This window comes from Myotis brandtii, unplaced genomic scaffold (genome assembly GCF_000412655.1).
Source record: "Myotis brandtii unplaced genomic scaffold, ASM41265v1 scaffold332, whole genome shotgun sequence".
In the NCBI taxonomy this organism is placed as follows: domain Eukaryota; kingdom Metazoa; phylum Chordata; class Mammalia; order Chiroptera; family Vespertilionidae; genus Myotis; species Myotis brandtii.
In genome coordinates this window covers 2,300,020-2,327,934 of record NW_005362797.1, presented here as the reverse complement: position 1 = coordinate 2,327,934, position 27,915 = coordinate 2,300,020, and the positions used below count along the sequence as shown (strand labels likewise).

The 27,915-nt window shown below is 47.8% G+C and overlaps 1 protein-coding gene across 3 annotated transcripts in view; it reads left to right on the top strand.

Moving 5' to 3' along the window:
* Positions 1 to 27,915, top strand: part of TTC7B (tetratricopeptide repeat domain 7B) — a 185,146-nt gene that overhangs the window by 37,600 nt on the left and 119,631 nt on the right. For 2 of the 3 annotated variants that reach the window (XM_014543676.1, XM_014543675.1), the window contains exons 5-7: positions 4,313 to 4,434; positions 5,405 to 5,428; positions 27,238 to 27,316. In XM_014543676.1, the coding sequence (XP_014399162.1) occupies positions 4,313 to 4,434; positions 5,405 to 5,428; positions 27,238 to 27,316 (225 nt within the window). The remainder of the gene's footprint in view (positions 1 to 4,312; positions 4,435 to 5,404; positions 5,429 to 27,237; positions 27,317 to 27,915) is intronic. The other variant, XM_005871192.2, reaches the window with a different exon arrangement.

Sequence of the window (27,915 nt, the reverse complement as noted above, 5' to 3'; positions counted from 1 at the left end):
CCCGTTCCTGATGTGGAGGCAGAGCCAAGGAAAATGTGAATACACAAAAGCCGTGGGCATTAAATATTTGTTCAGTATTGTCCTTGTTATTTTTGGGTTATAGAGACATCTACTAATATTTTTCTCTGATAATTTGTTCTCTAAAGGGGAGTAAAAAATAGCTCTAAAATTGTGCACATAAAATAATTTAATCAAACAAATTGAATTAGAGCAGATAGAATTAGAAAGGACACAGGATGGCCTTGATTCGTTTACCTTCAGGTGGTGGCATCATGCCAACAGCAAATAATGTTATTTGCCCCGCAAGGAGCTTCTGCTGGTGCAGTGACAGGAATAAAGATGACTTCATCCTTGACTCTCCTAGCGCGAGCCCTGCGTTTGGCAAATGAAATCATGCTGTCCTTGTCCTCTGCAAGCATCAGCCCGCCAGCTGGTGCTCCTTCTCGAGCAGAGGCTGTGCCAGGGTGGAACCCTACCTTCTGCTGACAGTTCATTCCTTTACACCCTTCAGCAAAGGAGTTGCTGCTAAATTACGGGACGTCCACAGACCTGCTTTGGGCTGTTTCAGTGCTGGGGTTTTGAAAGAAACACCTGGACCCCAATGTTGTAGGGTCCGGCCCAGATTTCCTCTGCTCACCAAGGAGTCGCCCAGCGGTCAGCAGGGTCATTATTATGCTGTGGTTATTATGTCCTCCCTCGGGAAGAATGTGCAGTGACACAGCTGAGGTGTTGGATTCGGAACTGGATTAGACTAAAGTTACTGTGTCTTGAATTCAAACCAGATGTCCTGGGACAAGTGCTCAGTGCAGCCGTGAGAAAGGCAGGGCGTGACTCTGCAGGTCCACGTGGCTGTGCTGTTGGCTTTCAAATGGGAGACGATAGGAAAGGACGGAGTCTTCCTTCCCAGCCCCTTTCCCGTCCCTGCCTTTTCACTCAAGCCGCAGCCGCGGGTCACAGTTCAAAGCTAAGGCAGCGTATCTGCGTGAACACTGCCTTCAGAGAAGGTCAGGAATGACGGGCAGCCGTGTGCTCGGACTTGGAGGCTGCCGTCTGAGTAGCTGGAGGAGGAGGCTGCCACATCCTTAAAGCTGACTTAGAAAAGTCTGGAAAAGTTTCATTTTAATTTTTATATATGCTCAGTCAGTCTTTGCCTTCATAATTGTATAGCATTAAAGTATTTTTAACCTGTGTTTTTTCACTCAACATTTATATCAGGACCTGGAAGTGTTTTCAAGTTGAATCATAGTTGTATCACAGGGTGGGCTCTATGGTATGATGAACTTACTGTCAGGTGTAACCTCTGGTTGGGAATAATGCTGCGCTGGGAACTTCCTTCAGATGGCGCTGTCCTTTGCTTCACGTTGTTTCTTACGGGCAGGTCTCTAGAAGCGGGGTTACATTCTAACATTTTCGTTACTGCATACTGTGCCCACTTGCTCTCTACAAGTCAGGCTAAGCTCCGCTACCTTTGGCAGTGCAAGAGGGGAGTGGCTTGTGCAGTCTTGACAGGCTTGCTGTATAAAAGTTATTTTGCTGATTTGCTAGGTGAAAATGGCCCTTGCAGTTTTAGTTTTTGCATTTCTTGGACTATCAGACAGGTTGAATTATTTTCATCTATTTGTTTACTAGCTGTCTTTTTTTTCTTCTTTATTACAACACTAGTGGCCCGGTACACAGATTCGTGCACATTGAAAGGAAATTAATTAGAAGAAATATTTTAATATCGCTATTCGCCCTTTTCTCTATAATAGAAGTGTCAACCAAATTCACAATCGACAATGACAGATTGAAACACACGTGTGCGATTGGCGCCAGCGAGAGCTTTGTATGTATCGTGCATGTGCAAGTCAATGTTTATTTTTAAATTGCCAGTACGTGTCATATGTACCTGCTGGTCGGTTGGTTGGATGAACGGCCGGTCAGCCACTTAGCCTTTTATATAAATAGATTATAAGAAGGTGATATGAAGTATGAGATATGAATACTGTATCTTAATTTCCTCATCTTTACTGTGAATCAATAGATACTGTATAAAGTTGAAATATGTAGATAAAAGAATCACCTACTTTCTCTCATCTCTTTCCCTGCACATGCGCACACACACATACACACACACACACAGACACACACAATATGAGATATTTTAAACTTTAGAGAGGCCTCTTATGAACTATGTGGAAAAAAAACCACATTTTTCTTTAAAGTTGAGTGATTACTTTGGTCACACTTTAGTTTCTTCTATCAATTTTCATTAAAATTAAATGTAATGGTTTAAATTTGAACACACACAGAACACAACCTCAGTTTCTGCAAAATGATTTTTATCTTTCTCTCCTAATTACAGAGATATCTGGACTATTATTCAATCAATGCTAACTGGTTATTTCCGTGGTAGAATTTTGAGATGATTTTAAATTTTATACTATACTGGATTGTTTTTGCTTTAAAATACTCATGGCATTCTTTGACATTAACAACTATCCTCAAAAGCCCATGAAGGATCATTTTTAAAGGTGTCAGAGCTGGACCTCCACATGGAAGTAGTTGGATATATGAGTCTGGAATTCAGAGGGCAAGTCTGCATTAGAGATGATAAATGTGGGAGTTGGCAGCATGTAGTGATTTTTGAAGCTCAGAGGAATGCATGGAGTCATCTTGAGAGAGACTTAAGGGAGAAGGGACAAGTGCTCAGGTCCCCACTGTGTGCATCTCCATCACGGGAGGAGGAAGGGTGGGGGAGGGGCCTGCATTCGAGCCAAAAACACCCATGCTTTTTGAGGTGGGAGGAACACCTACCTGTTAGCACTTATAGATGTCGTGAAGCAGCCGGGCAATTTTGATAAGATCTGGGATGCATTTCAAATTCAGGGGTTGCCCACTGGATTTCATTCCAGGACATATTGTCCATTTGGGTGCCTCCTACTTTTCTTTTCCCCAAACCGTGCAAGTTAGAGAACTAGCGGTTGCTTTAACTCCACTTGGAGAATAAGTTCAAGACCTCTAGAATATTTGGGGGTTTGAATATCTGGGTCTTTAAAGAGCTCCTGACTTCCAGTAGATGCGGTCAGTGTGTTTAGAGAGCACTTGTATGGATTTTTTAAAAATACGTTTTTATTGATTTCAGAGAGGAAGGAAGAGGGAGAGAGAGATAGAAACAATGATGAGAGAGAATCATCGATCGGCTGCCTCCTGCACCCCTCGCCCCCTACTAGGGATGGAGTCCGTAACCCGGGCATGTGCCCCGACTGGAATCGAACTGCGACCTCCTGGTTCGTAGGTCGATGCTTAGCCACTGAGAAACACCAGCTGGGCGTATAGATTTTTAATGAGCCACAGTGGCTTCTGTTGGATGAGTGCTGTATTTGGCTTGTGAGTTTATCGGCTGCCTCCTGCACCCCTCGCCCCCTACTAGGGATGGAGTCCGTAACCCGGGCATGTGCCCCGACTGGAATCGAACTGCGACCTCCTGGTTCGTAGGTCGATGCTTAGCCACTGAGAAACACCAGCTGGGCGTATAGATTTTTAATGAGCCACAGTGGCTTCTGTTGGATGAGTGCTGTATTTGGCTTGTGAGTGGCCTCACAAGAGAGTGGCCTCTGTGTACATCACTGTGACCCACTCAACTTATAATCCTGTCTCCTGATTAGTAGGGAGTCTTTCCTGCAAGTCTACAAACTTAAGCTTTTAAAGCCTCCTTATCTGTTGACAAGAGGTCAAGTGCAGGAGACTTGATGCTTAGGTTGTTTTTCTCAACTTGCCCCTTGAGAACAGCCAACTGCTGCTCAGCCCACAGGCCTCACTTTGGGAGCCTGGAGAGTTTGCCTTCCCCGGTTACCTTTAGGCCAGTGCCAGTCACAGCACTTCTCAGCCCTTTCTGAGCTCGTCAAGCTCATGTGAGGCTGAAGCTGCATCTGCCAGCCAGTGAGTGACCTCGGCCTCTGGTGGGTGATGACTGTTTCTGGCCGTTGCTGGGACCTGCTTCTGTGTCATTCAGCCTCTCTGTCAACATCCTGGCATTCAGAGCCACTCCGGCTCTAATGCTTCTCCTGGCACCAGGCACGCATCAGCGTCCTTCACGCCTCAGCCCCCAGTGCCAGGAGGGCCACACCTGTCCCCAGGTTGCTTGGTTGCCTCCTGTCTCACAGTCGTTTTCTCTGTTTTCCTGATCCTGGCACATCTGCACCAGGGCCTTTGCACAGATGTTTGCAAAAACGTTGCGTTTTCCAGTTGTGCACTGCATTTAGCGATAGGGTTTGAAGGAAGTAGACTTGGATGTGGATCTGATTAGTTTTCCAATTTTCTCCCCTTCTAGGTAATACTTACTAATATTCAAAACAGAAGCCCTAAGCCTGGCCCTGCTCCCCACGATCAAGAACTAGGTTTTTTCCTAGAAACAGGACTTCAGAGAGCCCATGTCCTCTATTTCAAAAATGGGTAAGCCTTCTTTATTTTTTAATCAAGGTCCTCAAGAAGGAGAATAGAAAGCCTTATAACGCTGTCTTCAGTTTAGTTATTATAACAAAACTATTTAAAATATGAACGGTAATTGGATTTTTTTTAAAAAAAGAATGAACATAGGCTCTTTTTTCTCTCCTCACCTGGCTCTCTGTTTCCCATGAGATTTGAAGGTGGGAGGAGGGGGTGGTGGGCTCCTGTGTGAGTCTGGGTCACAAGTGTGGAGCACCAAGCCCAGAGGGGGATCTGAAGGGAGCCGTGCTTCATGCTGCCTTCCCAACAGGGGACCGGGACTGCACAGCCCCCTCCCCGCCCTTCGTTAGGGGAAAAGGGAATGAACTGGAAACCTTGGCACACAGGATCATCTTCCTCGGAATGGCTGATCAGTTCAGAGAATCAGATTTGCCAGGTCTCCGACGGTTTTCTTTTTTTAAATATGTCTTTATTGATTTTAGAAAGATGAAGGGAGAAGGGAAAAGAGATAGAAATATCGATGAGAAACATGGATCGCTGACTCCTGCACGCCCCCTACCGGGGATCAAGCCCGCAACCGGGCATGTGCCCTGACCAGGAATCGAACCCTGATCACCTGGTTTATAGGTCAGCGCTCAAACACTGAGCCACACTGGCCAGGCTCAGACAGTTTTTATGAAAGTGAGCAAGGGCGGGGAAGAAAAAAAAGGACACATATGTAATACCCTTTGTAATACTTTAAGCAAAAAAAAAAAAAAAAAAAAAAAAAAAAAGAAAGTGAGCGTGGCTGTGATGCCACACAAGAACGTTTTATACCTGAGCTGCCTTTGAAGAGGGTCTGAGAGCCTGAATGTAAGGGAGAGAACTCTCTAATGCACTTGATGTTTCTTTTCTTTTCTGTGTTGCTCTTATGAGAAATGCCATGATTCTGTTCCACATCTCTTCAGCTGTCCCTTGTTTTGACATTGTGCTGCAGGATAGATGTGCATGAAGACCAACAGTAGGTATCGGTTCCTCTGTAGCTCCTGCTGGGCTGTGCATGGAGGCCCAGAGGCCTGTTCCCTTCCTCTAGGACGAGTCCCAGCCTCTGGATACATGAACAATGGAGTTGCTCCCTCTTCATTGTTACGAGCTTCAAACCTTGGGGTGCAGCTCGTGGAAGTGGGATTCCATCTTCCTCGTGGCCCAGAGCCACACACATCCAATTTCCATTGGCCTATTTCCCAGAGCCTGTTAAACTATGGGCAAGGCCTGCTGTGCTCTGAGGGCCACTGGCTCAGATTGGCATAGTCCACACCAGACACCCCAAGGTTTGGAATGGCTTGGTGGCTTTGGCACTAAGATGTGCTCAAATTGGATCTCATCTGCCATTGATTGAGATCGTCTGAGCGATGGTGCATGCCCTCTAAGCTGAGTTTTGCTGTTTTACTAGTAGATAGAGGGAGAAGGGAGGGAATGTGGAATTTTTTTTCTAGTGGTCTGTTTTTTCTCCATTTTCACAATAAATGGTGGTCATCACAGAGGACCCCCAACCAATACCCTCCTTCCCTCTAACCTGTGAGCTGTGTGGTGGATACGCAATTTCCTGGGGGCTCTCCGGGGAGCCACACCCACCCCTTCCATCGAAAATGCTTTGTGTGAGATTGATAAGGATGGGCTGGGTAACACGTTTTCATCTCCGAAGGCTGTTTGTTGAGGAGGAGCAGCAGGGCCACTGGGCTCTGACCTCCTGCCATGAGACACGGCTGCCCGCTGAGCCCAGCTGAAGAGTAATGAGGATGAGAGGTGTGTTATTTATCACGAGATGATGGGTTACATGCCGGGAATTGCTTACTGGCTCATTTCTCATTTTACCCAAGTTCAAGGGGATTCCCACTGATGTGGCCAAAGTTAAGGGGCTGCTCAACTTGGAAGACTTTGCTTCTCTTTTCTTGTCCTTGCCCTTCTCTCTGGGCTCTGAGACCCATTGCGATGGCATTGGGCCAGCCACTCCACAGTGTGCCTGCGAGTGCAGTGTTCGGAAGGCTGGGCTGTGCAGCAGTGACGAGGGGTTACTTTTGGGGGAGGTGGAGGTCAAGGCCAGTTTCGAGACCACGAAATATTCACGGAAGGAGAGAAATCTGTGGGAAGTTTTGGTCAAGCCAAGTGCCATCAGGGTTCCTCAGGGCCCAAGGGCCACACCGGGGGTCACTTGTCAGTGGCCGCCTACAGGCAGCATCCCTGAGAGCAGAGGCAGATGGGGCAGCTGCTGTCCCTGCGCCCCGGTGCCTCCCCTGGCTCCATCTCCTGATGTGTCTGCTCCGTGCTTGTCTCGCACCTTTTGATTTTCCGCACTTTAAAAACGGGCATCTGGGAGCATGTCATGGACAGGGTCTGACTGATTCTCAGGGACAGGGAAATGCATCAGACAAGAGTTTTGCCGTAAGAGACAGAAATGGATAAAGCACATCTGTTTCTTTAAAAATATACTTAAAGATATTCAGTTTTTTGGTTGTCATCCCCGAGAATTTAAGGAGTTATAGTAATCACTTTTATTCTTTCATAATTCCCCGTCTTTTTCAAGAGTGAGCACCAAACTAGTGACCTTGAGTCTCCTTCAGAGAGAACCTGACCCCTGGACCAGTTCCTAATCGCTAACCCCTCCTAATCCCTCAGACCCCAGGGATGCTTTTGTGTACCAAGTACTTGGCCTTCATCGTCCTTGCTCCCCGTGGTGGCATCTCGTTCATGTCCTTTGCCACCTTAGAGGTCGGCAGTATAAGTAGCATGGCCCCGGTTTTACACACGGCGACCTGGCTGCGGGTTCAGTCCGTTTAGCACTGCCCCCTGCGGTCACTCCGTGTGGAGGGGCTTGGTTGGACCCTCAGACAGTGGCTTTGTCCAGCGCCTGCCTTCTGTGAGGGAGCGCTTGAGCCCTGGTGCGAGACCCGCCCAGGGGATGGTTCCCAGCCTCCGCTGATTGGTGTTTTCTTGCCAACTTTCCCTCATGCCTCATCTCCATGCCACAGATCACCTGTTTCTCCTTCTTTCCTCTCCTGGTCCCTCTGCTCTCCCTTTTCCTCACCCTCTCTTCCCTTCCTCTCAGCCCCAGACCCCTTTCTGGTTGCTGTCCACCCCCGTGTCCGGGGCGGGGCTGACTTGGGACACACTCACATCTGCTTCACAGCTGTGTCTCTTCTCCCTCCGGGTGGCAGCGGCAGGCCTATTAAGGATGAAAAAAAAATCCTGCTCAGGCTCTGCAGAGGGTGAAGTCAGAGAGCCGTAGCCTCAGAGGACCGGGACGGCTGCCTCCGAGGGTTCTCGCATTGCCTCGCCCACGGCAGGCACTGGGCTCGGGCAGCAAGGGCCCTGGGGCCAGAGGCCTGGGTTTGGAACCATCCCTTCTCCTCACCAGGCATCCGTTTCTTTCTTCCTTTTTTTAAAATATATTTTATTGATTTTTTACAGAGAGGAAGGGAGAGGGATAGAGAGTCAGAAACGTCGATCAGCTGCCTCCTACACATTCACTACTGGGCATGTGCCCGCAACCAAGGTACATGCCCTTGACCGGAATCGAACCTGGGACCCTTGAGTCCGCAGGCCGACGCTCTATCCACTGAGCCAAACTGGTTAGGGCCAGGCATCCGTTTCTTTATCTGTGAAATAGGGCTAACCCCACCTACTTTAGAGCTGTGGTGAGGCACAAATAAGAAAACGCATGTGGAAACACCGGGAGGCATCAGGCAAACAGCAAGTGGTCAATGGTAATTTCCCATGTTGGCGTTGCCCGCTGACCTTCCAGGGGGACATGGGACCAGATGAAGGTCAGGTTGCAGCTAAAGAGGAAGCTCACAAAGCAGGCACCCGTCACTCATTGCATTGCTGAGCCCCGCACTACCAGTGTTTAAGGAGCGGCACTTGTTTAGGCGGCTGGTTTAAGCGGGCGCTGCTGACGAGGCGTTAACAGTTAGGTAGGGTAACACCTAATAACAGTATCTCAGAGGGGGCGCTGACTGGGCTGGCGCAGTAACATTGGATGTTATTTGGGCGGGAAAACGACCTCAGCGTGGGGATCCCCTCAGCCTGAGAAGGAGAAATGTCTCTCACACTCACACACACACACACACACACACACACACACACACACACACACACACCGTGAGTCTTTGCAGCCAGAATTGCCAGAGAAGCGTGGGTCTGGGAGGCCACTTACTTCCTGCGAGTCTTGATCTCAGTGTCACTTTCTGGAGGGCCCTGCCGAGCACCCCATGTAAGCAGGTGCCCTCTGTTACCTGCTCTCACTGCACACATTCCTTTCCCAGTACTGACTATGATTCGTAACTCTGTACATTGGTTTACTGGCTCATTATCTGTCTCCTTTACTAGACTATCTCCTCCCTGAGAACCTGGGTTATGTTCTTTAAATTCACCAATGTAGTACCAAGCACAGTTCTTGGCAGGTAGCCACACTCAATCAATACTTGTTGGACGACTGAACAAACCTACTATGTGCCAGGTCCCGTGCTGAGAGGCTTACATACCCTGCGGGGTGTAAGGAGGCCAGTCTGCTTGGAGTGAAGGTTTATATAGAAGTCTGTGGATTTCTTGAAACTTGGTTAGATGGAGTGGGGCCAAGGAGAGGACCGGATTTGGAAATGGGGCTATCAAGGATTTGCCGTTGGATGTGTTATGTTTGAGATGCCTATGAGACGTATAGCTGAGTGGAATTGTCAACTAGGATGATGTATGAGCACAGAGGGAAGGTTGGAGCTTGAGTTATAAATCAGGAGTATCATCACATTGGACTGGATGAAATCAATAAGGGACAGAGTGTAGCGAGGGAAGAAAAGTCTGCCCAGGACCCAGCAATAGTTGGATGTTGAATAAAGGGGAGGGACTTGTGGAGGGGCTGCCTGAGGTCAGAGGGACGCCATGAGGGTGTGTCCCCGGAAAGCCTACAGGGGAGGATGTGCCGGGAGAAGGAAGGGACCATGTCTGTGTTGAATGGTGCTGTGATATTAATAAGGGCAAAGACCAGGGCATTGGAGTGGATAACATGGAAGGCATGTGACCTCGAATAGACTTTTGGTGGATGGTTTAAGAGCAGAAGCCAGGTTGGGGAAAGAGGAGCAAATGAAATAGGAGGAAGTGGTGGCATTGTAGGTAAGTCATTTTCAATAAATGTTACTTCCTTTTCCATTTTAATTTCTAAGGTAAGAGTTCCTGCTGGAGGGATAGATGGTGGGAGACTGAAAACCAGGTTAAGGAATAGAGAATTTATTCTCCAGGTGTGGAGAGGCTAGTGGATCATGAGGCTGGGATATCAGGAAGGGCCCAGAATCGGGTGGTTCATTGGGCAGGAGTCCAGTGCCAGCAGTCTATGTACCCTTTCAGTTGGCCGTGGCTCATTTTACTTGTTTTTTTTTGGCTAGTGGTGACATTCCGACCTGAGCAGTTGACTGAGAGGAAGATGGGGGTGATGGAGGATGTGTGGAGAGGGAGAGGGAGGGCCAGGGAGAGAGTCCGTGTAAGGGGACGACTTCCTTTACTGCAGCAGCTCAGGAGGGAAGCTCATTGAGCAAGCTGAGCCTTGCAACGGGCCAGCCAGGGCCACCGTGGTGAGGCCACATGTCACCCAGGCAGTCATGTGTCCGGAAGACGTTGATCAGTGTAGCTTACTGTGCTAAGCACTTCACATTTCCCTACTCAGGGAAATGTTTGTAATAGCTGAGAACCCATGAGCTCAAATGTATGAGAGCACATTGGTTTTAGTTGCTTCCCTTTATAGATGAGGAATCAGGTCCAGAGGAATCAATGACATTCAATAGTCATTCGGTAATTTTTAAAAAAGTCTCTATTTATTCCCTTGTGCTTTTTAAAAAATGAACAGTAGCTATTTATTCCCTTTAAAAATGTTTTTATTGATTTTAGAGAGAGGAAGGGAGAGGGAGCGAGAGAGAAACATCAATGATGAGAGAGAATCGTTGATTGGCTGCTCCTTACATGCCCCCTACTGGGGATCGAGCCTGCAACCCAGGCATATACCCTACTGGCAATCAAACCATGACCTCCTAGTTCATACGTTGACACTCAAACCACAGAGCCACACCAGCCGGGCTCATTCAATAAATTTTTATCAAGAATCTCACTAGTTACGCTGTTCTAAGTGAACAAGTCAGACAGTCCCTGCCCTTATGGGGTTGACATCTTGGTTGGGGAAATGGTCAATAAACAAGGCAATATGATTTACTCAGGGCCACACCATTGGTGGGTGGCAGAGCTGGGACCTGCACATCCGCTGACACCAAGTTCAAGTTCTAACCACCCAGACCACGTTGCCCACACTCAGTACTCTCTTCTTAAAAATGGAGTACTAAGTAGCATGGCTCCAAGGAGTGCATTCCACTTAGAGAATAAGAACTTTTAAAAGCCAGTCCAGATGTAATTATTTATGTCAGAAAAAGTGTCAGCCAATTTTCCCTGGTTTGTTTAAATGTATATTGGTCTGGCTCATCCCTTAATTAAGCCACCAGAACTTTAGTATGGAAACAAAGGAATCTTTGTCAATGTTAATTCTGGATCTCCAAGACCACTTCCAGGATGAACCATGGGGGCCAAGTAATAGCTTTCAGGGCACTTCGTAAGTGCCAGCACGTAGTGAGGGTTCAGAGTCCTGTGCCACCTGGAAGCGTTGTCAGTGTTCAGGAAGGTGGGTGGCTCCATGATGGTCTGTCCTTGGCTTCAGCAGAAGCACGGGGAGGTCATTCTAGGCCCCCAAGTGCAGGGGCGGGATGGGCGGGGCGGGCATCTGTGTACTCCATTGTTTGCTCCCTACCGGAAGTTCAGTTTCCTTTAGCAAATAGTTGACCCCCTTTATCCACTCTGGTGCCCCCCAGGGTCATTTTTTAACATAAGCAATGTTGCCTAGTAACATAATTGACATTATATCTTTATTAGGTTTCCAGGGAAACAGAATTGGAAAGTTAACCTAAGGTCAAATTCTCAAGCAGAAGAGGAAAGGAACTTGTTAACCCTTTGTCCTCATTGTATTTTTTTCCTGATATAACTTGTTTACTGTCTGTCTCCAATCACTGGATTATAAGTTCCACTGGGGTAGAACTTTGTCTGTTTTATTTGGGGAGGGATCTGTATCTAGAGCAGTGTCTGGTGTACAGTTGGACATGAATGAATGAATGAACGAACAAATGAACAAACTCATTTTCAGCTGAGATGGCTGTGGCTCACAGATGCCTAGCAGTGTGTTTTCTTTAAGCGTAGTTAATGCAACATACATGTATTGAAAGCTAGATATGTTTGTTGAACTCTGTGCTAGGTCCTGGGATGTAAGGATGGACAGAACCACCTGGACTGGCTTCATGGGGCCTGCTGCTCTGATTGCTGCTTCTTGGTGGGAAAGAGGGAGAATGTCACTGACCATCTAGGTCTTCCTGCATATGATGTCCTTGTGTGAAAAGGGGGTGAAGGGGGCCAGGTGTCAAATGATTTCCTTGATCTCAGGAACAAATAGCTTTTCTGGGTCATAGGGACCTCTGTTTTGTGCCCTGTCTCTGAGATTGGGGGGAAGGGGTATTTACAGTGATGGTGGCTTTATTATAAGAAACTCCTTACGCAGGCCCTGGCAGACTCGTTCATTTCTAGAAGCCCCTGGCGTGGCAGCATTTTGTGCTGTAGGCCTCCTTACTTCAGCGTACCACATACACATCTGGATGGAATTCCGGAGTTCCCGCCACAGGAAAGAGAATTATTGTCTTCTGTGGGTTAGTTGTTTCAGAACATTTGCTCCCAGGGCCTCTCAGACCCACATTTTAAAAAGAATATGTGACTCTTGGAGTTGAACCCTTCACGGGCTGAATGAAATTGCACAGAGAAGCCCAGGAGAGTGTTTTAGCGTGGCCTCTGTAGGCAGCCCCGCTAGGGCAGGCATTGAAATGACACGTGTGTTGGGGGAAAGAGGAATTCACATCCTGTCTGGACAGAAGGAAGCCAGGCTCACCCTCTCTGACTGTTGGGAGCTTTCTGGGTAATTTGGTAATGTCTGTGCTGCAGAGCAGGCCATGCTGTTGCTGCCCGGGAGGGAGTGTGGGGAAGCGCGTAGCATCCTTATTCTGGCTCATGGTTAACCTACTTCTTCCCTCCCCTGGTTTAGGTGTCAGTGCATTAATATTTTACATGAGGGAAGGTGGGGGTGGAGGCCCCAGCTTTTTTTTACTTCCTACCTATTTCTTTTTAAATCATTGTTTTTCTCTCCTTTCTTCTTCTTCTTTTTTTCTTTTTTGCAGAGGTATTTTTAGTCAACTCTTAGAGAGATTGAGCTACAGCCCAGAAAATGACTGAGACATCTTTGGAGTTCTTACTTTTTTTTTTTTTTTTTTTTTTTTTTTTTTTTTTTTTTTTTAGGAAACACTAGAACCTTCTATTGATAATGAGAGGGGCCATACATATTCTTACAAATACCTGCCTTTGTATTTGTGTAGCAATGTCTGCCATTGATCTGTACACCAATAAGGAAATCTGTGATAAAAATGTATGTTCTCATATCAAAGTCCTGCATTAAATTACAAGATTTAAAAAAATTAATGAATTTCTTTTTTCAATTGATGTTTGGATTTTCCACCTTCTCTACTTTAGGTTTGAATTTTGACTTCTTATTCACAAGTGACTTTGTTGCTAATTCTCTAGGCCCAGCACCGACACACAGTAGCTCTCTTCGGCTGCTCCCTCTGCGTCCTCGCTCTGCGTCCTTGCTCTGCGTCCTGGCTCTGCTGGCAGGCGCTGGGTTGGTGGGCGTGGTAGCTGGTTCTCCTTTGAATCTGGCAGAAGAGCATCCGAAGCAGCCATCTCTGCATGTTGTAAACAAGCCACTAAAATATCACGACGAATCCAATGCTGTGTTTCTTCCAAAAAATACCCAGAAAAACATTAACCCGACTTGGTAAAATCTCTGAATACAGATTTTTTTTTTCAAAAAAGATGCAGTTTTATTGCTTTCCAAGTACATTTTGAGCTAGTTAAGAAGGAAAACAATTGCCTACTCAATTCCACGAATGTTCGTTGAGAGTCTGCTAGGGGACAGTCACTAGGGTGTGCTCTGGAGGCACGAGATGAATACCAATGTTTTTTGAGCTCATGGGGAAGACAAGAACGCCAACAGTATGTGTAACACCTGGTGAAAAGCACCAGCGTGAAGGATGGGAGGGGGAAGAAGGAGGGGAGGAAGGAGGAAGAAGCTGCTTGTCTGGGTGAGTTCAAGTGTTTTAGAATTGACATTTGAACTTGGTCTTTGAGGGAGGGGTAAGATTTCCCCTTGTTAGGGAGGATTGGGGGACAGGAGGTAGTCATGGTTGAATGCTAGGTCTCCCAGACCAGATACACTTTATAAGCTCTTGAGAGCAGCGTAGTCTAGTGGTCCAAGAGCGCTGGCTCTGGATCCAGCTGCCTGGGTTTGAATCCTCCCTCTTGCATTTACTGTGACATTGGCCAGTTATTTAATCTCTCTGTGTTTCAGTTTTCTCACTTGTAAACTGGGGATAAGAATAGAACCTACTTCATAGTGTTGTTAGTGGATTAAGTGACTTAGTAATTATAGTGTGTTTGGACAGTGTCTGGCACATAGTAAGCATTATACATGGGCTCGACAAGTAAGTGAAGGGTTTGTCAGCTCCCTGATGGGAAGGTAAGAATTGGCAACTGAAATCTGGGAAGATGATAACAGCAGTGGTGGCATTTGAATCTCCTCATATATCCACATAAAAAAGACACAGTAACCAGATAGGAAAACCAAAACCCATGAACAACATTTACAACAAAACTAGATGACAGGGTATACTCATGAATCCCTAAGGACAGGCTGATGGGGACAAATTACCAACAGCTACAGGCTAGCATGTAATTTGCATTTGTGTGGGTGAGAGCAGAAGGAAGCGATGGGACATCTGATGGACCAGAGAACAGGAGACCCTAAAATAGCCAACAAGTATTTATTGGAGAGCGCCTCTAGCCAATTTGAGATTAGCAGCCGAAAATGGGAAGTAAGGTCTGTGGGGTGGGAGCAGCCTGGCCCTTCTGACCCAGTAGGGCTCTTTCCTGGGACTGGGCCCCACAGCGAGGGGAAACTGCTGAGAGTGGAATGAAAATTGACCAAGTAGAGACAAAAGAAGGAAAAGGTAGACATAAAAATGGGGGAAGGGGCAATAGCCAGGAATTATCAGAAAGCAAGCTGATACATATTTTAGCAGCTTTATTCAGGTATACTTTCTATAGCACAAATGTTATAAATATAGTTTGTTTTTTAATATATATATATTGATTTCAGAGAGGAAGGGAGAGGGAGAGAGAGATAGAAACATCAATGATGAGAGAGAATCATTGGTTGGCTGCCTCCTGCACGCCCCCCACAGGACATTGAGCCCCCAACCTGTGCATGTGCCCTGACTGGGACTAGAACCATGACCTCCCGGTTCATAGGTCAATGCTCAACCACTGAGCCACACCAGCTGGGCTACAGTTTAATAGTTTTAAATAAATTTATACAGCAGTGCAATCATCTGTACAATTCAGCTTTACAACATTTCCATCATCCTAAAGAGTTCTTCAAGCCTATTTGCAATCAGTCCCCACTCCTACCCCCAGTGCCAGGCAACTGCTTAGCTATTATTTGTCTCTATAGATTGGCCTTTTCTAAAAATTTTACATAAATGGAATCATAGAATATCTAGTAGTCCTTTATGTCTTTTTTTTTTTTTGGTCTTTTTCTGGTGTCAGGAGTGGGATCTGAGTCCTTTATGTCTTGCATCTTCAACTTAGTATAATGTTTTTGAGGTTCACCCACATTGTAGCATGTACCCATAGGCCCCTCCTTTTTGTTAGTTATTCCATTGTATGGATATGCTATATTTTGTTTGTCCATTCACCAATTGATGAGCATTTGGATTGTTTCTACTTTGGGGCTCTCATGAAGAAGGCTGCTGTGAACATTTGCATACAAATTTTTCCGCAGACATATGTTTTCATTTCCCTTGGATAGATTCATAGGAATGGTATGGATGGGTCATCTGATAAGTCCATGTTTAACTTTTTAAGAAACTGCCAACTGTTTTCCAAAGTGGCTGCACCACATTACATTTCCACCAGCAGAATCTGAGAGTCCCAGTTTCCTCCCATTCTCTTCAGCTCTTGGTATTGCCAGCTTTTAACTTAGAGCTAGTCTAGTGGGTTTATAGCTTTCATTTGCATTTCCCTAATGATTAATGTTGTCCAGCAGCTTTTCCTGTCCCTGTTATCTATTCTTATATCTTCTGTGGTGAAATAGCTGTTTGACTATTTTGCCCTGTTTTCATTTGGGTTGTCATTATTAGGATACACATTCTTTATCAGATATAGCATTTGTAAATATTTTCTGCCAGTCTGTGGTTTGTATTCAATTTTAGTGATGTCATTTAAAGAGGAAAAGATAATTTTAACGAAATTCAATTTTTCAGTTTTTCTATTTATGGATTATCCTTTTGGTGTCATATCTAAGACATTTTCACCTAATCTAAAACCACAAAGATTTTCTCCCATGTTTTATTTTACAAGTTTTATAGTTTTTACTTTTACCTGTAGATCTTTGATCTATTTTGAGTTAATATGCATGTGGTATGGGATAAGGGTCTGAGTTAAATTTTTTTGCATCTGAATATCCATTTGTCTAAGCACCATTTGTTAAAAAGTCTTCTCCTTTCCTATAAAATTGCCTTGACATATTAGTAAAAAATAACTAATTGAACATAAATGTAAAGGTTTATTTCTGGAGTCTCTATTTTTTTTTCATTGATTTATATGTCTATCCTTAAGCCAATACCACACTGGCTTGAATATATAACTTTATAGCAGGTTTTAAAAGTATATAGAGTAAGTCTTCTAACTTCATTCTTTTTCAAAATTATTTTGGGTATTTTCAGTCCTTGATATTTTTATATACATTTTAGAATCATCTTGTCTATTTCTACCAAAAAAAAAAAAAAAAGCTGCCAGGATTTTGATAAGGACTGGAGTGAATCTCGAGATCAATTTAGGGAGGATTGCCTTATTAACAATAGTGAATTTTCCAATCCAAGGTCTCTCCATTTATTTAGATATCTAGAGGGTGAGTGACAATGGTCTTTTTTTTGGAGGGGGTGGTAATTACAAGGGTGTTTACCTTATAATAATTCCCTAAGCAATATATTTGATTTTTTATGGTTTTTTGTATCTATATTTTATACAATAAAATGGTTAAAAAAGAATGGGAGGGGGACAGTAAAAGGTGGGACAGAACAGTGCCCAGCAGAGGGCAGGAGGTGTCCCTGCCCTCTGCTAATCAAGAGGACCAAGGTTCTAGTCTTGGCTCTGCCACTCACTCACTGAGCTTTGGGCAGATCTCACCCTTCCCCTCTCTGGGACCCAGTTTCCCTCTTTGTCCGTTGGAGGTAATGAAGTCCAGCATGCTTCACTAGGTTGCTTGGAGAACCATCTGGAACAATGGGCTAGGGCAGTGGTCGGCAAACTGCGGCCCCTTGAATGTGGCTCTTCCACAAAATACCACGTGTGGGCGCGCACGTACAGTGTGATTGAAACTTCGTGGCCATACTCAAGGGACCAAAGAGCCGCATGTGGCTCGCGAGCCGTGGTTTGCTGACCACGAGGCTAGGGGATGGCCTGGAACTGGCTACTGTTGCCTCCGCAGAAGGTGATGATGATGGCTAGCATTCACTGAGCAAGGACTGCTACCTCGTGTGATCCTCACAGCAGCCTGTGAGCAGTAGGTATGCAGCCGGTCTTATTCTATCCTGGCATGTGAGGCCCAGTCACTGTCCTCGGGGAGCTGATGAGAGAGTAAAATAACTGTTAACTGTCTTGCCAGTGGTTTATTGGTAAACTAGAGGCCTGGTGCATGGATTCATGCACTGGTGGGGTCCCTCGACCTGGCCTGCGGGGATTGGGCCGAAACCAGCTCTTCGACATCCCCCAAGGAGTCCTGGATTGCAAGAGGGTGCTGGCCAGGCCGAGGTACCCCACTGGTGCCCAGTCCGGACCGGGGAGGGACCGCAGGTGGGCTCCAGGGCATGTCTGGCCTGTCTTGCCCAGTCCTAATCACCCAGACCCCAGCAGCAAGCTAACCTACCAGTTGGAGCATCTGGAGGGTCCCTTCAGCCCAGCCTGCACCCTCTCCAATCCAGGACCCCTCGGGGGATGTCCGACCGCTACTCGGTTGTTGTGTGAGGGCGTCCTGACCAATTTGCATATTGCCCTTTTATTAGTATAGATGTCAGCTCTTGTAGATGGCTTAGTGGGGCTTGAAAATAGCTCATTCCCCTGCACAAATTAAATATTCACCCCACAGGTGGCATTGGCCCCGATAAGGTGCTTAACAAAGCTTTTTCTCTGTAGGCGGCTCATAGGTGCAGTCAAACTACCATCTAAGTAATTGGTGTGCATTTTCACTGGGAAGGGCCAAGTAAATGAGGCAAGGATGAGAGGATTTCAGGTAGAAGTTTGTCCTAATGACCTCTGGACAGACCCATTTCCATATCGCCATCACTTTGTCAACGTTAGCCCCTGTCTGACTGTCTTACTTCCGAGTTCTGTCTCTGCTGTCCCCTTGTCATCCTCCCCACGGGAAGGGGCCACAAATCCCGCTCCTTCTTTCGAGCCCATGTAGTGAGTCCATGTGGAGGCGTCATCTGGCCCTGCTGCTCCCAGCCTCTCTTGCTTCTCTCCCTTCCCGCCTCTGTGATGCTTTTGTTTTTGTGTCACGGGAGTTAGTCACAGTTTCCAGTTTGTTTGCGGGCTTTTGCACGGCAGGGATCAGCGGCAGCTCTTCTGGCGCTGGAATGAGATTGGGCCCGTGTCAAACACCAACTCTTCTGTTTGCAGGCTGCGTGACGATCCCGGGCATGTTACATAATTTCTCCGAGCCTTTGCTTTCTCACGCACGGAACTACAGAAGGTGCTAAATAAATACTTGTTAATTGAGAAGAAAACTTTGACATAGTATATAATAGAAAACAGTTCTGATTTTGCACTATTTTCTGCTAAGCCAAAGATACACAAACATACCAGTGGCTGCTTTGGGCTTCTGCCCAATAAATGTTTATCTGTGGGACGGAGGGCCAGATGGCGGGTGGTGGGAGGCAGCGGATGGCTGGGCAGTGGGACGTTTGACGGAATTTTGAGCACTGGGCCAGGAGCTTCCCCAGGCGTTGGAAGTAGGCATAGTCCCATTTTATAGATGAGGACACAGGTGAGGTCTGCTGCCCTCCTTCCTACCCTTCTCGGCGTGTGCCTGGCATCAGGGTGTTTTCCCTCTACCACGTTTCCACGTCTCACATTCCTTTCTCCCTTCCCCTTCTGCTCTTGAGCATGCTCAACCTCTGCCCACCCCCCCTTTTTTTAAAATATTTTTATTGATTTCAGAGAGGAAGGGAGAGGAAGAGAGAGAGAGAGATAGAAACAACCATGATGAGAGAGAATCATGGGTCGGCTGCCTCCTGCATGCCCCCAACTGGGGACCGAGCCCACAACCCGGGCATGTGCCCTTGACTGGAATCGAACCCGAGACCCTGCAGTCTGCAGGCCGACTCGCTATTCACCGAGCCAAACCGGCTAGGGCTGCCCCTTTCTTCTTTTCTGTCCCCAACTTACTGCCTTTCCCAGGCCCAAGCAAGTTGTCTGGCACGACTCACGAGAATGAGAATCCCAGCAGCAGGCCTCACACTGAGCAAAACCGCTCTGTTTCCCCAGGAGCAGATCGGAGGCTCCTGTGTACCAGTTGCCCAGCAGAGCCCTCTCCTTCCCCGTTGAGTGTAAGAGGCCTGGTTGGGAACAGGACGCCTTGAGCAGGCCTGGGCCTGAGCAACGCGCAGTGGCTCCCCTCCGTCCCCCCAGCTGCTCCTCACCCAGGCCTGCTACCTGCCTGGCTCCTGAAGCCACTGGGACCAGTGACCCCTACGTTGAAAGGCCTTTTTTTTTTTTTTTTTAACTGAGTCCCTTGGACTGTTTTAGTCATAGCTCTTGAAACGTTGTCCCTGAGGTGGCTTTGTAAATGCAGCCTCCTGTTTCCTGATTGGAACGGAAGGGAACTCCTGCTCTTTCCCTGCTCTTCACTGTCAGCTCCAGGGTGTGGCACGGGGGGAAGGACTGCCCTCCCCCCACGTCCTTTCTGCCTTTCTCCCGCTCACAGCCCAGCTGGCCTGGGAACAGGAGAGAAAGACGTCCTTTTATCTGTGTGACTTTGCTGCTAAGAATCGATTAGTGTTTGAACTCATATTGGTAGCAGACCGTTTCTACCTCCGCAACTGTCTTCCTTCTACTAATGTGCTTATTGACGTTTAAGGTGAATGTGAAGTTGCCTGGTGCTCCTCCGTGTTCCGTGTCATTAAGCACGAGGCAGGTCGTGCGGAGCCCCAGCCACTCCTCTCCTCACCCCGTCCTCCAGCTCCGACTGGACCTGCCGCAGACGCTTTCCTCCGTGGAAGTAAAGTACAGTGTCAGCTTTGAATCACACTCTCATAAAGCCCTGGTGGTTCAACTGCCCAAACCTCCAATTTGAGCCACTCAAACCACCGTCAGTGACTCAGCCACCCAAGTTCACGTGTGAGTTTGGGCTGGCCCTTTTGATTGAACTCCCTCCAGTGCTAGCTGCGTTCGCCGAGACAGGACAGGACAGAGCCAGTTGCCAGCACCTTGGGTCCTCGGCTCCTCAGGGCTGCCCTGGGCCTGTGGCCTTCGGTGGATACTCTGCACGCCTCCCCATGGACACTGGCATCTTAGGAGATGTCGCCAAGATTTCCTGAGAGTGGCCAGCGTCCCAGAGAAGGAGTATTATCCTAGCCTCACCCAACATCAGTTGTCTTGTCATTGAGGACATGATAGGTTTTCCAATAAACAGCAAAATGAATGAATGGGTCCAACTGGGGAATGCCTTTTTCCCCCTTCAAACTTAAATGACTCCAAAGAAGTAAAACAGACTTTCCTGCGCTATAAATTGCCGAGACGGTAGATTCCAGAATTCCAAGACTGTTGGAGCAATGGCAGAGTTTTGAGGATAATAGTGGTAATAATGCAAACACCCAGAAAGCACTTACTACATGTATGAACTCATTTAATGCTTGCAACCAATCTATGAGGTGAGCACATCTGCTATCACCATTTTACAGAGGAGGAAACTGAGGCACAGGCACTTTCCCCAGATCAACACGAGTGAGTTGTAAAGCTTGGATTTGAGCCCATTCAGTCTGGCTCCAGAGTCCCTGCTCTGTTATGCCTAAGTTTATCGACAAAGGTGTGGATTTCCAGGTGAATACTTAGGAGAACAGTCCTCATATGTGCGATACTGGTTTGTTTGTTAAAAATATTATTAGATTGAGTAGTCCAACTGTGTTAAAAACCGTTTGGCTTCTAGGGTTAAGTTGAGCATCATTATAAGTTCCTGGGGAAGCATGTTCATTGGCTGAATCACTATTGCCTCCCCTGTACACAGTAGGCCCTCAACATATGTGTGTGTGTGTGTGTGTGTGTGTGTATATATATATATATAATTTTTTAATGTTTTTATTGATTTCAGAGAGAGCGATAGAAACAATGATAAGAGAGAATCATTGACCAGCTGCCTCTTGAATGCCCCCTACTGGGGATCAAACCCGCAACCCAGGCATGTGCTGTGACCGGGAATAGAACCATGACCTCCTGGTCCGTAGATCATTGCTCAACCACTGAGCCACACCGGCCAGGCGGCTATATATATATTATCCTCACCTGAGGATATGTTTATTGATTTTAGAGAGAAACACCAATGTGAGAGAGAAATATTGATTGGCTGCCTCTCATACTCACCCCAACAGGGGATTGAACCCACAACCTTTTGGTGTACAAGACGGTGCTCAACCAACTGAGCCACCAGCCAGGGCTCAACAATTATTTTTTGAATGAGGATGGATATCCTTTGACTCAATCCCAGCAGTTGGAAAGAAGGAAGGACATGAGACCGGGCAAGCCTGGCCCTATTTCTTTTTCCTCAGAGACTCGGGGATTGGGAGTGGGAGAAAGAGCAGAAGGCTGAGTCGCTCCCCTGCCTGAGCTCCCGGAGCAGTTGGGCCAGCTTTCATCCATGTGGGAGGCACCTTTGTGCATGTCCCTGTCGAGACCCTGAGAGGATTCTCCGGGCCTTTTTAGATATGTGCCTCTACTTCCTGGCACACAGAGCCTGCCTGTCTGCTGCCTGCTGCCCGGCCGGCTGACCAAAACGCCCAATTCCCTCTGCTTTTGTCCCGAGGAAGCCTCAGTTGCTGAGGTAGGCAAAAAAAATGTCGTTAAGCCTGGTACAACTCTCATTAGGTTTGAAATGAGACTTCCGGACGCTTCGCCTGCTTGTTCACATCCCAGCGCGGATGGTTGTCACACCCGTCACTGTATCTGGGCTGCAGCTGGCTGGCTGTGTTGGTCAGAGAGAGTCCTTTGCTAACGAGGCCAAGGTTGTGGGTCGGGTCCATGGGCCCTGACGGCCGCGAGAGCATCTGTCTTCACAACACATGTCACTGGATCCGAGGCCAGAGTGTGCAGAGGGCAGAAGCTGGGCCCGTGCGGCGCAGCAGCCAACAGCGGCCAGGAGAGCCTTTGGACGGTGAAGGATGGCCTTTTCTTGCCCCACTTTCCGGCGCTGGGTCTCTGGTTTTGATTTCAGACTTTTCCAATTGATGATACTAACGGTTATATAAACGGAGGGGAAGCGGTTCCCGAGCTTGAGAACAGAGAGAAATGGGCCTAGAGATGCACGACACGTCTGTTTTTCTGGGCTTATAAGCATGGACATTGTCCAGAACACCTATGGGCACGTCTCATGACGTAAGAAGTACCTGATTCACTCGTTCCCTTGGTAATCAAGAAAGCTCTTCTCAGCAAAGAGAATGGGAAAGGGATTTCAGAATAGAAGATTGTGCTCACTCTTGTGGGGGGAGGGGGTCCACCGCTTACTAGGTGTCACTGGGTGCCTGGTTAGCTCTGTGAGGCTGCTGGGACATGGAGAGGCGGTACAAAGAGGGCCTGTGCTCTCAAGATGGTCACAGTTTGGTTGGAAGACAGACCTAAATACACACGAAAATCAGTGTGTTAAGTGTCACCTGTGCTCAAAATACAGGCGCACCCATTGGGAGCACCCAGGACCGGTGCCTTGGTCTTCCCGGAGAGGCTGGGTCTTGATGGATGACTTGAAGTTTCTTTGGACACTTCAGACAGAGAGAGGAGCATGTGGAAAGGCATATGGGAAGGGAAGTGTCTGGAAGATTTTTTTTTTTTTAAAATCTTGAAATCCTCATTATCTACATAGCTGACTCGAAGCTGTCAGGCCAGGCATGCCCGGCGCCATCACTTGGTACCCGCGTGCCACCCCTCCCCTGGGCACCCAGGCACAGCCACCGAGGATTCTGTGTAGGAGGGAGCTGTGCTGTGCTACTGCCCGTCACGAGCCGTGCCAAAAAGTGGGATGCGAGGCAGGGGGATGTACCCCCTGTGGCCTCGCTTCATCTGACTCTGGCAGTTCTGAATTGCATCCACCCCATGCATATTTACTGAGCGCTTTCTGTTTGAGGGATTTGGGACATGTTAGTGGCAAAACAAAGATCCTGGTCCTCAAGGCGCCTACATTCTTTTGGAGGCTGTGAAGCCTCTGAGCTCCCTGAGGCAGGGGTGGTGGCCTTCGCCAGTGTGTCCTCAGCCTGGGACTTGGTGCTCAGTAAAGGCTGGGATAACCTGCCACTTGGGAGTTCCAGAAGTGAGGGTTGGTAAGAGACCAGGGATTTGACATCCAGAACAACTAAAGTATTCACATCAGGACTTTGAGTGTGCACACCAGTGATAGTTGATAATGACTTTAAGTGGATGGTGGCCTGGGCCAAGCTCTGAGGTCAGACGATAATTTAGAAGGATAAGTTAAGGGGGAGAATTGTATTTTCCCTTCTCACTCCCAAGAAATGGGAAGAGGAAGAACAAAGCCCTATTCTGAGCTTGCTGTTGAAGTAGCGTCCATCTCGAGGCGACGTGGTTCTGTCTCTGAGGTTTCCGTTTTGATTTGGGGTTGGGAGCCCTGCTTCCATCCCCCCCACCCCCCTCGGTTAGATACACAGGCCCAGGGGATGGTATTCAGGAGCTGAGGTTGTCGTTCCGAGGCCTAGAACAGAACCAGGCGCTGCTGTAGGCTTGTTCATAAGAATGTACACTTCAGAGGCAAGACTTCCAAAGTGCTGCTGCAGGGCCCAGGGGGTCAAGAGGCAAGTCACAGGCCCCTCCCCCCGGTGTCCGCAGGAAGTCATGCTTTTGCACTGACCTCATGGCCAGCAGACAAGCCCTGGAAGGAGGAGATTCAGGAGGAGGAGGAGGAGACCAGATAGAAAAGGGAGGAGAGAAGGAAAAAATGGAAGTAGGTCAGGGAGAGGGAGACGGTGTCCCCATGAAAAGGGACAGAGACCGAGCAGGAGGTTGCCTGCGTTTGAACAAGAAAGAGCAAGGCCGTGGGACACTGGGTTGGGGACAGGCAGTGACGCTGGAAAGTGGAAGCGGGGTTTTGCCTGTTTTTCTGGCTGAAAACGGGCTGGTGCACAAGGGACCTGCTGGCACTTTCTCCTTGGTCAGAGCAGAGCTGTTTGGGAACCGAATGACCTGGATAAACAGGCACCCGGCTCGGGGAGCTGGCCCCAGCAAGGTGCAGGGGTGAACCCCGCGTTCTGACAGCTTGCCAACGCACCTGCTGCTCCGGGGGTGGCAAGAACATTCATTTGGAGAATGGTTTGCCATAATGAATTCTGACATCACTGCGCTCTGTCAAGGGTGTTGAAATGGGTAACTGACCTCCTGTCAGGGGTCTGTGGGAGCCCTCACCCCCAGGGACACTCCTCGCCTCTCCTCATTCTGGAGCAGAGGTTTTAAGCAGCAGCTCCTTCCACCTAGTTGTTGATCACAACATTTTAAGGATAAAGTAACAGTTCAGAGACAAGAAGCAATCCTGTGGCGTTTGTTTACTTCCCTCCGGTCGGGTTATTTCATAGCATTTAGAATGTAATTCTTAAAGTTAATTTCCCTTTTTGTTCCTTTGTCTCATGATTATCCAACTAGATTAGAAATTGTTTTTTCTGCTGCCAACAGTGAAAGCGATTGGCTGGATAAGATGATGCGACCTACAGACGTATGAACGGTGTGGGCGTCCATGAGAATCGCATGTTTCTGCATCTGGGATTCTTCTTCACTTTCTAATATTTACAATGAGCAGCCTTTTACCTTCAGCTCCTCCTTCCTCCTGCTGCCGAGTTGGCCTGTGGTTGGACAGCCAGCTCGCGGTCGGCCTGATGGGGCCGCGGTTCATGTGGGCAGCACAGCCCCAGGCCTGCCGAGACATTCGCGGCCGCTGTGGATCCTTGGTTCACCAGCAGGATGCCTCCCGGTTTGAGGAAGAATTTGGTTCACAGAAACACACTAGAAACAGTTTGAGAAAAACTTGTATCTGCTTCCAAGGTAACGTCAGTGCTTTGGGAACATGCCCTCGTTTCCCCTTACGATGTGTGACTGCCCCTTGGTCTGGGGGACTTCCTCCAGTCCTCCACCAGAGGGCCTCGGTCCTGCACGGAGAGCCACCTCCGCCTTCGAGGGGAGGTCAATTCATCCATCCTTCTCCTTTAAGGCGGGGAGGCATTGCCCTGGGCGCTGGGCCGCTTCACCTGGGCCAACAGATTTTCCCCATTGTGAACCGGTTCCTAGAAGTATCTCATTGGCTGCCATCCCTGGAACGCATGAAATTTGTACCGTGTGCCGTGTATATATATATTAAGTAATTTGCATATTAATGACACAAAACATAGGCCTGAGCTCTTGATCTCATAGTCTGTGCTTTCTCCTGAGCTGTACTTCATTTCGAGAATCTACGTTTCTTTTGTCCAGGAAGATGACAGAGTTCCCGGCTCACTCTCTTGCCGGGTCTAGGAACCTGAGCAAGCCATGTCCCTTCCGTGTCATAATGAGTAGATAGTGTTAGGTCATTACAGCTAGAATATTGTGTTTTTGCCTCGATAAGTCACTCCTTCTGCAAGGAGGACGCGGGTTCATTCTGAGTGACCAATTCCCATCTTGCAGCCTTCCCTGAGTTACAGTGTTTAGGTTTGGTGCTGCCTGTTCAAGGCCTGATCTCCACCCTGGGAAACAGCCCTCGAAACCTGGGTCTCCCATTGTGTCGTCTCAGTCCCACCCGTGTCATACAGTTCACAATGCCACTGCTGTTCTGCCTCGTACATCGTGGGAGCTTACCCAGTGGTTCTGGAATAAAACAGACTACTCCTTTCTGCCCGTCCATGTTTTAGCTGTCGCTGTCTCCTTCCCCCACGTTACTTACGAGAACTGAGCTTCAGTCCAAAAGCAAATGTGCTTTGTTGCCTGAGAACACGGATCCCATAAAAACAAACGAAGGGGAAAGCAAAGGAGATTGCATGTCCCCAGGCCTGTCACCTGATTTTTACCCCCATCTCTTAGATCTCCTTCCGCGCTGCTTCGAGTCCTAAGCACAACGCTTCTCTTCCTATGCCCCCAGAAAACACTGATCTGCTACCACCCGATCCATGTGGGTGAGAGGAAGATGGGAGTATTTGTGTACCCGTGCCAACAAACTGAGCGAAGTTCTGGGGCTGTTCTTGTGAATGAGAGTTCTGGGATGTCATGTAGGTAGAAGAGGCGAACTGATAGCCCTTGCGAGTGTTTGTAACGTACAGAACCCACGTTCAGTTTGATTTAATACCTTTGTGCAATTTCAAATGTCATCCAAGAAGAGGGCCGAATGCCTGGAGCATCTGCCACAGCCCGCAGGGCTGGCTGACAGGTTTGCACCGGCTGACCGGCTCTGCGGCGTCTTGGAAAGATGAGATGTGTTCTAATGAGCAGGTTATAAATATCCCCGAGTTATGTCATAGGTGGTAGCGGCGCTCAATGTAAAGGGACCGGCTGGGGAGTGCGCCAGCTGAGCAGCCGGGCGCAGCTTTCAGCGAGGACAAGTGGGGCCTGGATATATTGACCAGGATGTTACTCAGGAATCATTTGTCCCCTAATGAAATGTGTCACCAAACACGTCTCTGGGAGGTGTGTGGGGCAGCGGGATGCGATGTGTTCTGAGCCGTCCGGCAGCTCAGGTTCCGTGCTCATACAGCTGCTCCCAGAAGGGGCCTCTGACCCTTGGCTTCCCCGCGGGCTTGGAGGTGGGGGTGGGGGAGCACTTGATGGATTTATTGGGCAGTAATTTATGTTTGCAAAGATGCAGCGTGGTTGCTTGGTGGAGCCCCCCATTTCTCTCACCTTTTCTCTCTGTCTCGCCCATAAAAATGGCAAGTTACAAGTAGCCTTTCCCCACACTGCATGCGGTGCCTTGTGGATATTTCTGTTGCCCAGTTGCCACCCACCTTTTAGATGAAAAGACAGATTTCAGCGCCACTCAGCAGAGCAGGAAAACCACGGAGCCACGTAAGGATGAAGATAGACTCTGGCAAGATATCTTGCTTTTGAGGGGCGGGGAGAAGGGAGCCTCAGAATTGATTTTCCAACTTTTGTTTTTGTGAGAAAATTTGGTTGCAGAAACACAAAAATCCATCAATCCTAGGTCATGTTTTGGAGATTTGAACAAAGATGGACAGGCACATTCAGAATAATTGTTGCTTAAAATATAGCCAACAGCTTTTATGTAGATAAAATGCATTGAAATGTGTGTATGAAACATTTGATGTTAATACACGCCAGATGGAAACCCTGTCAAATTCTGTGTGTACACAGGAACTTGACCAGAGGAGTGGGGAGGTTCAGAGAGCTCCTCAGAGCGGTCGAGACGAGAACAACTCAGAACCTGCGAATGGTAAGTGTGGTGAATGACTCGACTAAGTGCGATCTCTCTCTCTGTCATATATGTTAATAGGTATAGTTTACATACCATATAATTAACTGTTTATAGTCAGTGGTTTTTAGTATATGCACAGGATTGTTTAGCCATCACTAATATTTCATTTTAAAACGTTTCATCGCCCCCAAAAAGGAACTCCATAGCCATTAGTAGTCAGTCTCGATTCTCCCTGTTCCCCAACCCCTGGCAATCACTCATTTACTTTCTGTTTCTATAGATTTCCCTCTTTGGGACATTTTATATAAATGGAATTATACAATATGTGGTCTTTTTGTGACTGGCTTCCTTTACTTGGGATATTTTTAAGGTTCATCCATGTTGTAGCCTGTACCAGCATTTTGTTCCTTTTTATTACCAAATAATATTCCATTGTATGGATATAAGACACTAGAGGCCCAGTGCATGAAATTTGTGCACAAGTGCAGTCCATAGGCCTGGCCAGCGATCAAAGTGTGAGCATCTGGCATGGAAGGGCAGGTCCCAGCTGAACTCTGGGCCCTGGGCAGCACCTGGGCCCCCAGGCCCTCACGCACCCCCCTCCGCCTGTGTCACAG